Here is a 12,483-nt window from a genome sequence, read left to right as displayed (position 1 = left end):
CTGATGTTGCATAGTGAATAACCTTGACAGCACGGCAGCTGGTTATAATGCTATGCTGTAATGTTGCATAATGAGTAACCTTGACGGCATTGCAGCTGGTCGTAATGCAGTGCTCTGATGTTGCATAGTGAGTAACCTTGACAGCACGGCAGCTGGTTATAATGCTATGCTGTAATGTTGCCTAATGAGTAACCTTGACGGCATTGCAGCTGGTCGTAATGCAGTGCTCTGATGTTGCATAGTGTGCCAGTTTACAGTATTTGTGACGGGAATGATCACCCTCGATAGTTAGGAAAATAAATAATTAAAAGACAACTGACACATTATTAGCTTTCTTTCTTCAGTACAATCCAGTGGATAAATTCAATTCTCCTTCCTTATGCTGCAGAATCTCCCTCCTGAGTGCCATGATTTGCTCCTCCTTACCCAGGTGTCTGCTTCTTTCTGCAGGAGGTGAAGGCCCTGGAGAAGAAGGTGAGGATGGAGGAGGAGAACGACAGCGGCAGCAGCGGATCGCCCGGTCCGGGCGACACGCTGCCCTGGAACTTATCCAAGAACCAGCGGACGAAGCGGTCCAAGTCCGCCTCTGGCAGCGGGATCGTCCTGGACGCGGCCGAGAGGGCTGTGATCCGGATTGCAGGTAGGGCGCCATCATTGAAAGGCAACATAAGCACAGCGTCTGCTGAATGAAGAATTTGTCTGCGGGAGTTGTGATGTTGTACTAATGTGTTTGTAATCTATGTATTTATTAGTGGTATTAGAATTTACCTTCCTAATTTTCTGCAATCTTCATCGGTTTTGCCTGTTTCGACAGATCACAAACACAAGCCTTCCTCTGATCTGTTCCACCTCTGTTTGCACTCCCCCCTTTTGATGCATCTGTAATTCATTTACCCAACACTTGACCCCTCACCTTTTCCTCTCCCTGTCAACCACGGTACTGATACACCAGACAGGGGCATGAAACTCCAGCTCCAAGGCAAGCTTGGGCCCAGAGGGGTGAGTGGATGCAACACAAAAGATTCCATACTACTAAATGTTATGTTGCTTTGCATGTCATTATAGCGTCTATAGGAAGCCTGTGCATATGAGATGATTTTTAGATGTGCCTTTTATATGATCCCCCAAGGTCTTCCGAGAGTGCCTGGTGGTGATTCCAGGGGTTTACTTATATCTAGGAGTTCATATGACCAGCATCCGAGAGCCTTCTCAGTTGTTGTTGTCACGTTCCACATCATCTAAGCGTGATCCTTTCGGAGCCTCTCAGGAGGTTTGGCTCCTGGAGGATCTCAGTTGCTGCTGTCCTGTTCCACGTCATCTAAGCGTGATCCTTTCATAGTCTCTCAGGAGGCTTGGCTCTTGGAAGATCTCAGTTGCTGCTATCACATTTTGCGTCATCTAAGCGTGATCATTTCATCGCATCTCAGGAAGTTTGGCTCTTGGAGGCTCTCAGTTACTGCTGTCACGTTCCGCGTCATCTAAGTGTGATAATTTCAGAGCCTCTCAGGAGGTTCGGCTCTTGGAGGATCTGGCTTTCCCCTTCATCCCGCTCCCTCGTTCCTTTTTCTCTTCTCTGCATTCACCTGTACGCAGTCAACTCTTGGTTCTGGCACTTCTGTTGGTCATCTCGGCACTCCCAGAATACCCCTTGTTGATCAGGGGCTGATGTTTAAAACTTTATCTGGAGAAGAAGCCTCCACACTACAAGGGCATGCTTGAGCACATCGCATGTCCTTCCAGTTGCCATGCAACATTGCCCTGGAAGAACAAGTTACTTACCAACTGTAACGTTCTTTCGATTGGATGTTCCTCCCACGTATTCCTCACCTTAGATATATCCTTACCTTTAGGTTTTGCCTCGGAAAATATTTCCTCTCTCCAGCAGAGGGCGCTCCACTCGAGGCGGCAACGTTGATGTCCCTCTGTCGAGTGATGACGTCATCCATAGTATAATTGCCTCGAGCGCGCCCGTTGGCTTCAGTTCTGTTATTTTGTGTATCGGAGCCCATGTATTATAAACAAAGGCGTGCCTCTTATTGACCCAAGCCCTGAAAGAATTTAGAGTGTAAACCACATAAACTGTACTGTGGGGTAGGATGGGAGGGTTGATGAGGAATACGTGGGAGGAACATCCAATCGAAAGAACCTTACAGTTGGTAAGTAACTTGTTCTTCTAATGGATTGTGTCCTCCCACGTATTCCTCATCTTAGAAAGACTCCCAAAGCAGTTTTCTATTGGAGGCGGGAGTACAGGTGTCTTTTTAGTCATGTACTGAATATAGTACAGATTTGGCAAATAGACCTCCCTGAGAGGTAGTTGAGTCCAAAGCATAATGTTTGATGAAAGTATGCATGGATGGCCATGTGGCTGCTGCACAAATGTCTTGTACAGGGACACCCCTCTTAAGTGCTGTTGAAGTTGCTATGCCCCTACTTGAATGAGTTCTTAAACCCTCCGGGGGATCTTTTCCAGCTAGCCTATAGCACTCTGTTATGGCTAAATGTATCCATCTTGATAATGTTTGTTTGGTTACAGCTAGTCTTAATTTACGAGAGATGTAAAAGCTAAGAGCCCTTCTGGGATATAGCCTATGCAGTCTTTCCTCTTCCTTACTTGTGTGAGGAGGGTAGAACACAGGTAGAATTATTTTCTGTGACAGATGAAAGTCTGAAACTATTTTTGGTAGAAAAGAGGGTTTGACTCGAAGGACAACTTTGTCTTCATGAAAGATGGTGTGAGGAGGACCACTCAAAAGTGCCTGCAACTCACTTACTCTGCGGGCTAATGTCAATGCAATTAGAAGTATCGTTTTTAACGTAAGAAGCCTTAACGGACAAGAATGTAAAGGCTGAAAGGGTGCACATGTCAGAACTTTAAGTACCAAATTTAAATCCCACACAGGAACTTGAAAAGGTATTGGTGGAAAAACATTGTCTAAACCTTTTAGAAATTGTATTATTAAAGGTATCTTAAAATAAGATTTTTCTTCTGACGAGCGCTTGAAGATAGCGCTGCTACGTATCCTTTTATCATCCTAACCTGGAGCCCCAGATTAGCTAAATGTAACAGAAAAGATAATACCATTGGAATATCACATTCAAAGGGATCCACATTCTTATCCCTGCACCAGTTACTGAACCTATTCCAACGACACCGGTACAAAGATTTTGTTGCTGGCCTTCTGGCCGAAAGCAAGATCTCCATAACAACATCTGGAAGGTCCCAATCCTTGTCTCTCAACCTCTCAGAAGCCATGCGTGAAGGTTGAGTGTGTTGACCTCTGGATGGAGAACGTGACCTCCCTCTTGCGAGAGAAGATCCTCTCTTTTTGGAAGACGTATTGGAGGGCAGATGGACATGTCGAGAAGGTCCGGGTACCACGTTATCATCGCCCATTCCGGGGTAATTAGGATCATGGTTTTCCTGAACTTTCTCAACCTCCTGATTACCTGAGGGATCACAGGGACTGGAGGGAACGCATATAGAAGAGGAAACTCCTACTCCACTACGAATGCGTCTCCTAGAGCTACTCTCGGGGGAAATTCCGTTGAGCAGTACAGTTTGCACTTCCTGTTGACAATGGTCACGAACAGATCCACTTGAGGGGTTCCCCAAAGTGTGAAGATCTCTTGAAGGACTTTCTGAGCTAGTTCCCACTTGTGGGAGACTGAGCTCTGCCTGCTCAGAGCGTCTGCTGCTGTGTTTTGCTCTCCTGCTAGGTGAATGGCAGATAGAGAGATCCCGTCTTGTATTGCCCAGAACCAGAGCTGCATTGCCTCTCTGCACAGTGGTAGTGACCCTACACCTCCTCTCTTGTTGAGGTAGTACATGGCCACTGTGTTGTCCATCATTATCAGGACATTCTTTCCCCGTACAGAGGGCAGGAAGGCCTTCAGAGCTAGTCTGATCGCCCTCAGCTCTAATAGGTTGATGTGTAGTCTGGACTCTGATGGAGACCAACGACAGCTGATTCTCAACTCATTGGTGTGAGCTCCCCACCCCGTGAGTGAGGCGTCCGTTACTACTGTTATCTCCGGCCATGGTTGCCAAAAAGATTCTCCCTTGAGGATATGTTTCTGACAAGCCCACCATTGTAGATCCTGTGCTACCCTGGTTGGAACTTGTAAAAGATCTGTCATTTCCCCTGAAACTTGGGACCATTGAGTCCTGAGGGCCCATTGAAGGGATCTCATCCTCAATCTGGCTTTTGGCACCAGAAAAATGCAGGATGCCATGAGGCCGAGCAACCTGAGCAAATCAAAGGCCGCTAGATACTGGGCATTCTGGAATTTTGTCACCATCTGCAGAATGTGGTGAGCTCTCTCTTCGGGAGGCGAGGCTTTGCCCGAACAAGTATCCAAGACTGCTCCTATAAACTGGAGCTTCTGTGATGGTATCATGTTTGACTTCAGAGAAAACCCTAGTTTGTGAAGGAAGTGGCAAATCTTGGATAGATGATCCTGGGTCTGTTCTGGAGAACGTGCCCTGATCTTCCAATCGTCCAAATAGGGTAGACGTGAATCCCCCTCTTCTGAGACTCACTGCCACTACTGCCAACAACTTGGTGAAAACTCTTGGGGCGGAGGTCAACCCGAATGGCATAACTCGAAACTGATAGTGAGAATTGCCAATCGCGAACCTCAGGTACTTTCTGTGCTTGCGATGGATTGGCACATGAAAGTAAGCACCCTGAAGGTCCAATGATACCAACCAGTCTTGAATGTGGAGAGCCTGAAGGATCTGAGAAAGGGTCATCATCTTGAACTTGTCCTTCCTGAGGAACTTGTTCAAGTTTCTCAAGTCCAAGATGGGTCTCAGTCCTCCGCCCTTCTTTGGAATGAGGAAGTATGGAGAATACCAACCCTTGTTCCTTTCCGCTACAGGTACATGTTCTATTGCACCTTTCTGTAGCAGGGTCAAAACTTCCTGCAACAGGAACGGATCTGGGTTTTTGGTAGGGTTGTAATCCGGTGGGTGATTCTGAGGTTTCTTTAGAAAGGGAAGGCAGTAACCTTGGGATACTGTTTCCAGTGAACAAGCATCTGAAGTAATGCCTCGCCATTCTTTCAGATGCTGTGGGATTCTGCCTCTGACGGGGGTCTTGTGAGTCAAAACCTCAGAGTGGTTTTGCAGCAGCTCCAGCAGCAGCTGAAGGGACAGATGCCACTGCCGGGGCAGATCTAGCACTTCTTCCTCACCCTGAGGAAATTTCCTTTGCCCTGTTTGACTGGCCTGTCCCCTTCCTTTTCCAATTGAGGAATAATAACGAAAAGGACGCCCCTCCAGGAAGATGAGCCTGTGTAGGGGCGTTGCTGAGGTTGTCTTATAGCGGCACTGAGTGACTTTGCCGCTGCCTTGGAGGTCTGCAGCTTCTCCAAACTTTCATCCGCCTTGCTGCCAAACAACCTCGAGCCGTCAAATGGCATATTAAGAAGTCTAGATTGAACATCTGGTGCGAAACCTGACTTCCTTAGCCACGCAAATCTGCGTAGCACTGCGCTAGACGCCATGGACCTGCTGATACTGTCAGCAGTGTCCAAACCTGCTTGAAGGCATTCTCCCGAAGCCTCCTTACCATCCTTAATTATGGACAGGAAACCATCACGTTCCTCTCCTTCCGAGATGTGTTGACCTGCTGCTGACATGCAGTCCCACAGAGTATAAGTGAATCTAGCCAGCGTACAAGATACATTGGTGGACTTTAGAGCCATGCTCCCTGATGTAAAGACCTTTTTCGACTATGTATCTATCTTCTTGTCATTCCTATAAGGAGGAATTGTAGGGCATTTTTTGTTGATGTGGCTGCCTGCACTACCAGACTCTCAGGAGAAGGATGCTTACTCAAATGCTCTGGATCCGAGTTACAAGGTCTGTATTTTGCCACATATTTTTTATTCACTGCTGGAATAGATTCCAGTCTTTCCCAAGCAACATTTAGGGCCTCATTACGACCCAGGCGCCAAGTGTTTAACGGCGCAGTAAAAGGCTGCAGCGCCGTTAAACACTTAGAGCCTAATTACGAGGTCCCTTTGCTGGACCCGACCTTAACGGCTGGTTTTTCCAGCCGTTAAAGTAGGGACCCGCAAAGCGACTTTGGTGGTAATTACGGTACCGCAATTTGCGATACCGTTATTAGCGCCTTCCCCAATTCCCATTGAGCTCTATGGGGCAAAAATGGGAATGGGGAAGGGCCATGGTGGCATGGGGAATTACAGCCTCACCAACCTCGGAATGGGGTGGTAATTCCCCATTCCGCCATGGCGGACACCGGCATGGACCATGGTGCTAATAGCACCATGGTCCTCCGCCTGGGTCGTAATGAGGGCCTTACTCTCCTTTGCAGGGGAATATGAAAGGGAAGTATCGGATCTGGTTGAGGACCTCCTGACAAAATATCTGTCATATCATCATCCTGATATACAGGTGAATTCCTACCCCATTCCATAAACTCTGTTACTTTATTCATAAGTTTTCTGTAACCCAAATCAGCATGTTCTGCTGCATCTGGTCTTTCAAATTCGTATTCAGGGGACGTATCTAGTCCACTTGCACACTGTAAACATTCATACAAGTCCTGCATTTTTGATTGAGGATCAATTAATTCCTCAGGAACTTCTCTTGTACCATATTTTACTCCTGCTGATGAAACTTCAGGTTCATCTTCTTCTTCATCCTCCTCATTTTCTGAGGACATTTCTCCATACACAGCTGACATAGTTTGTAAAAAATCATGTCTGCTTTCTGGGTGAAATACTTTCTCAGGAATAGGTTTCAACCCTGTACTTAGTTTCGACGTCCATAGAAGCGTCGATGGCGTCGAAGTCGTGGCCGTTACCTTTGATGCTATTGAGGTATTCTTCGATGTTTTCGAAGGCACTACAAATGCTGTCGAAGGAATCTTCGAGGCAGTCGACGTTGTCGAAGGAGCCTTCGAAACAATCGACACCGTCGAAGATGTCTTTGAGGTCGTCGATAAAGCACTCGATGTGACTTTTTTCTGCTGGGTCGTCGACCCTTTATACTCAACAGCCTTCGACAGAGGCTTTGAAGATGTTTTTGTTGAGGTCTTTAAAGACGTATCAATGTCTAGAATCTTTTTCTTAAGGTCTGTCTTTTTAGGTGTCTGGGAAGAGTCCCTAGAAGACACCCTCAACAATTTCTTGTTGGATTTTCTAGTTTTAGACCTTCCGCTGATACTTCTTTTGTGAGTAGAGGCATGACCTTCAACAGACATTTTTTAGGGGTTCTGGGCCGCGTTCTCAACATTTTTTATCATCGACTCCCTAAATGCTTCCCACTTTCTAGGAGAGTCATGTTTAGTTGGACAAGAAATAACTTCCTCCGAAGTCGAGGAAGAAGAAGAAGAGGGAGATCGGTGTCGTCTCTTGTTCGCCTTTTTGACGAAGAAGAAGAGGACTTCCTTGATCTACTCCTCGATCTGGATTTTTTATGGCCTTTTGCCGAAGACTCAGCCGAGTCTTTCTTCCCTCTCGAAGAAAACTTCGAGGATTCCTCCCCCACCGCCAGTTTACCTCGTCTTTCTTTCAAGGACTTATGGGTCATAGATTGGCATGAACCGCAGTCGTCGATCTGATGTGCGGACCCGAGGCATCAAAGACAGTTACAGTGAGGGTCGGTCAGCGACATTTTTCTTCCGCACCTTAGACATTTCTTAAACCCCGTTTTCGAAGTACACAGGTTCGAAGAAGACGACATAATTCGCCGTGACTGAAGCACTGTTTTATTTCGATCCGAAGCATAGCTAACGGAAAAACAGAACTGAAGCCAATGGGCGTGCTCGAGGCAATTATACTATGGATGATGTCGTCACTCGACGGAGGCCGCCGAGGAACCTCGACGTCGCCGCCTCGAGTGGAACGCACCCTGCTGGAGAGAGGAAAAATGTTCCGAGACTAAACCTAAAGGTAAGGATATATCTAAGATGAGGAATACGTGGGAGGACACAATCAATTCGAAAATGCCTTTGCGAAAAATCCTTGGTGCAACGGGTGGGCTTTATTGCCACTTGCCAGGATCAACAAACCGCTTGATCCGTTACCAAGGATAACGCATGCACCACTATTTCCACAGACACCCTTCCCCTCAATCCTCATGCACCTTTCCAATTGTTTGTGCGTATCCTACTCCCACTGCACATATTTTCTCACCGGTTGACCAGCTTTCTGTCAACCACGGCACTGTTACACCAGACATGGGCATGAAACTCCAGCTCCAAGGCAAGCTTCGGCCCAGAGGGGTGAGTGGATGCAACACAAAAAATTCCATATTACTAAATGTTATGTTGCCTTGCATATCATTAGAGCTTCTATAGGAATCCTGTGCATATGAGATGATTTTTTGATGTGCCTTTTATATGATCCCCCAAGGTCTTCAGAGAGTGCCTGGTGGTGATTCCAGGGGTTTACTTATATCAAGGAGTTCATATGACCAGCATCCGAGAGCCTTCTCAGTTGCTGCTGTCCTGTTCAGCGTCATCTAAGCGTGATCATTTAAGAGCCTCTCAGGAGGTTTGACTCTTGGAGGATCTCAGTTGCTGCTGGCACGTTCCACATCACCTTAGCGTGATCATTTCAGAGCCTCTCAGGAGGTTTGGCTCTTGGAGAATCTCAGTTGCTGCTGGCATGTTCCACGTCACCTAAGCGTGATCATTTCATAGCCTCTTAGGAGGCTTGGCTCTTCGATGATCTCAGTTGCTGATGGCATGATCCGCTTCTTCTAAGCGTGATCATTTCATAGCCTCTTGCGAGGTTTGGCTCTTGGAGGATCTCAGTTACTGCTGTCCTGTTCTGCTTCTTCTAAGCGTGATCATTTCATAGCCTCTTGCGAGGTTTGGCTCTTGGAGGATCTCAGTTACTGCTGTCCTGTTCTGCTTCTTCTAAGCGTGATCATTTCATAGCCTCTTGCGAGGTTTGGCTCTTGGAGGATCTCAGTTACTGCTGTCCTGTTCCGTTTCTTCTAAGCGCGATCATTTCATAGCCTCTTGCAAGGTTTGGCTCTTGGAGGATCTCAGTTACTGCTGTCCTGTTCCTCTTCTTCTAAGCATGATCATTTCATGGCCTCTTGCGAGGTTTGGCTCTTGGAGGATCTCAGTTACTGCTGTCCTGTTCCGCTTCTTCTAAGCGTGATCATGTCATAGCCTCTTGCGAGGTTTGGCTCTTGGAGGATCTCAGTTACTGCTGTCCTGTTCCGCGTCATCTAAGCGTGATCATTTCATAGTCTTTCGGAAGGCTTGGCTCTTGAAGGGTCTCTGTTGCTGCTGGCATGTTCCACGTCACCAAGGTGTGATCATTTCGGAGCCTCTCAGGTGGTCCGGCTCCTGGAGGATCTGGCTTTCCCCTTCATCCCGCTCCCTCGTTCCTTTTTCTCTTCTCTGCATTCACCTGACCTGTACGCGGTCAACTCTTGGTTCTGGCACCTCTGTTGGTCATCTCAGCACTCCCAGAGTACCCCTTGTTGATCAGGGGCTGGTGTTTAAAACTTTATCTGGATAAGAAGCCTCCACACTACAAGGGCACGCTTGAGCACATTGCAAGTCCTTCCAGTTGCCATGCAACATTGCACTAGAAAATGCCTTTGCGAAAAATCCTCAGTGCAACGGGTGGGCTTTATTGCCACTTGCCAGGATCAACAAACCGCTTGATCCCTTACCAAGGATAACGCATGCACCACTATTTCCACAGACACCCTTCCCCTCAAAACTCATGCACCTTTCCAATTGTTTGTGTGTATCCTACTCCCACTGCACCTATTTTCTCACCGGTTGCCAGCTTTCTGTCCCCCACAGGCCATGGTATGGTTATCCCTGGGGGGCACGGAATACTCCTATTCGAACCAGCCTCCGCGCTGTACGGTCCACTGTGGCGGTAATGGGCACCGTGCATAAAGCGTGTTAACATAGCATAGCACATGGTGGGTGACTGGTTATTCCTCAATTGCGGACTACATAAGGAAACAACAAATCTGGGGTTTAAAGACCGGAAGCCAAACAAAAGGGGGATTACAACAGCATGGAGAGGGCCGTGTAAGGCACAATACTTCCTTTACTTAGAACTTTTCTTTTTTTTTAAAAAATATTTTATTGATTTTATATTTTAGAAAAACAAACAACACACAACACAATACAACTGTTAATTATTTACAGAAACCACAAAAGAAAATACGAGAAAGGAAAAAGAAAAAAAAAAAAGAGAAAACTCCCCCCACCCCCCATCAAGCCAGAGCCGGCTCCCTTGTATCCTCAGTCGGGGCACCGTCAGGAGAAACATTGTCCGTAGACACATCTTCAGAATTCTCAGAGTCGTCCAAGCCCTGTTTTGGGTTGGTCATAGAGGCCACCAATTGTCGCCAGGCCAGCAAGGGCCCTATCTCCTCCTCGCCCCCTCTAGTGACCGCTTCAAACCAGACCACGGATTCAGCCTCCGCCCACCTCATAAGGTCCGCCCACCATAGTTCCACTCTCGGCCTGCTAGCCGATTTCCAGTTCATGGCAATCCTGCGTTTGGCCAGAACATATGCCAGGTCCCTCAGCTTGCTCAGGTGCCTAAAGTGTCTGGGCCTGGGGAAGATCCCAAGCATACATGACCAGGCAGATCCCACGTCCAACACCACTCCCCCACTTGCGAGCTTCATCTTGACCTCCTCCCAAAATCTATACACTTCCGGGCAGGCCCAAAACATATGTAGCAACCCAGCTTCCACCTCCCCACACCTGGGGCATTTTTGAGTGATCGAGCCTCCGAACCGTGCGATCCTCTGGGGAGTCAGGTAGGCCCTGTGAGTAATGTAGAACTGGAGTTGTTGGAGCCGTGCATTTCTGGACACCTTTTTATGATATCCCAGGACCCTCTTCCACTGACCCTCCGTCATGAGTTCACCCATCTCCTCCTCCCATTCATGCCTCAGTTGGGGCAACTCTTTCCCAGCCTTCGTTCTGAGGAGTTCGTATATTCGTGATATTTCATGCCCACCCTCTGAGACGTCATACATAGTTTCAAGGGTGGCATCAGGATCATCTGCCAGTGCCGTCTCCGGCCATCTCTTTCTCACACGTTTTACTAGCCTAGCATGGGTGATGTACTGGCCTCTGTGTACCCCCGTCTCATCCTGCAACTTTTGAAAGTCCAGCGCCTCCCCTTCTCTCCATATGTCCCCAAGCGTGGCCAGGCCCACCGGCTCCCAATGCCTACGGACAGAGTGAAACAGTTGGGTGTCGTTTTCGCACAGGGCCACCAGCGGGACCTGCCAAGATAGTGGTTCTGGCTCCCCCATCAATTTCCATGTTCTGTGCCAGACCTCCCATCCCAACCTCAATAGCCACCCTCTTCCCGTCAGTTTATTCCTTTGTAGCCACACCACCTCTCTCAGGAAATATGGGGCCGCATCCTCACGCAGCAGCCTAGATTCTACCCGAATCTTCATCAGACAACCACCTGGCCACATACAACAGTTGTCCCGACAGATAATATAGTTCGAAGTTGGGCAAGCCTATACCCCCCTTCTCGTACGGGTTCTGAAGCTTCCACAGGGCCACCCTATTCCTGGAGTTACCCCACACGAAGCCCCTACACATACTATGAAGTCGTACAAATAGGCTTTTAGGGATCAAATACGGGACGTTCACGAAGAAGTGCAGGAGTCTGGGAAGGACCACCATTTTCAGCAAAGCCGCCCTCCCCATCATGGACAGGGGCAATCTGGACCAGGATGTCATGCTGTTCTTGACCCCCTCTATGGCTTTCTCTGTGTTATGCTTGTGCACCGCCGCAGTCCGGTGGTAAATATTTACCCCCAGGTACCTAAACGTGTCGGTCCGCCATGGTATTGGCAACACAGGCAGCCTCTCCAACGGGACGTCCCTGTACCCGCCCAAAGGGAACAGGCTAGACTTCCTGGGGTTCACTGATATGCCCGAGAGGACAGCGTAATGATCCAGTACTTCCAGTACGTACTGCAGGTTCTCCTCCGGGTAGCAGAGGTACAACAGCATATCGTCCGCATAGAGAGATGTTAAGTGGCTGCCGCTGGCAGTGTTAATGCCCACCTCACCGTATTGTTGCCGCAGGCATATCGTCAGCGGTTCCAGCGCAAGTATATATAACATGGGTGACCAAGGGCATCCCTGCCTGGTCCCCCTGCTAAGCTGCCAGGCATCCGAGACTGTGGCCCCAGTCTTGACCCTAGCCACCGGGCTGCTATATAACAACTGGACCCATCTGATATAACCAGCACCCACGCCGTATCCCTGCAGGGCCGCTTTCAGCCAAGGCCATCTCACTGAATCAAAGGCCTTGACCGCATCCAGCGACACTACCGCCATCTCGCCCGTGTCATCCTTAGTATGGTCGATAACATGGTGCAGCCTCCTATGGTTATCACTGATATTCCTGCCTGGGACATATCCCGTTTGATCTGGGTGGATCAGCTTGCCAATCACCTTCTTCAACCTGTTGGCCAGCACCGCC

At 48.3% G+C, this 12,483-nt stretch overlaps 1 protein-coding gene across 5 annotated transcripts in view; it reads left to right on the top strand.

The window, feature by feature from the left end:
* PLEC (plectin) overlaps positions 1-12,483 on the top strand; it is a 1,447,724-nt gene that overhangs the window by 535,153 nt on the left and 900,088 nt on the right. For all 5 annotated transcript variants that reach the window (XM_069621862.1, XM_069621861.1, XM_069621869.1 and 2 more), the window contains one exon: positions 451-640. In XM_069621862.1, the coding sequence (XP_069477963.1) occupies positions 451-640 (190 nt within the window). The remainder of the gene's footprint in view (positions 1-450; positions 641-12,483) is intronic.

Source organism: Ambystoma mexicanum, chromosome 5q, assembly GCF_040938575.1.
Source record: "Ambystoma mexicanum isolate Mex_15411 chromosome 5q, UKY_AmexF1_1, whole genome shotgun sequence".
NCBI classification, from domain to species: domain Eukaryota; kingdom Metazoa; phylum Chordata; class Amphibia; order Caudata; family Ambystomatidae; genus Ambystoma; species Ambystoma mexicanum.
This window is presented reverse-complemented; position numbering and strand designations above follow the sequence as displayed.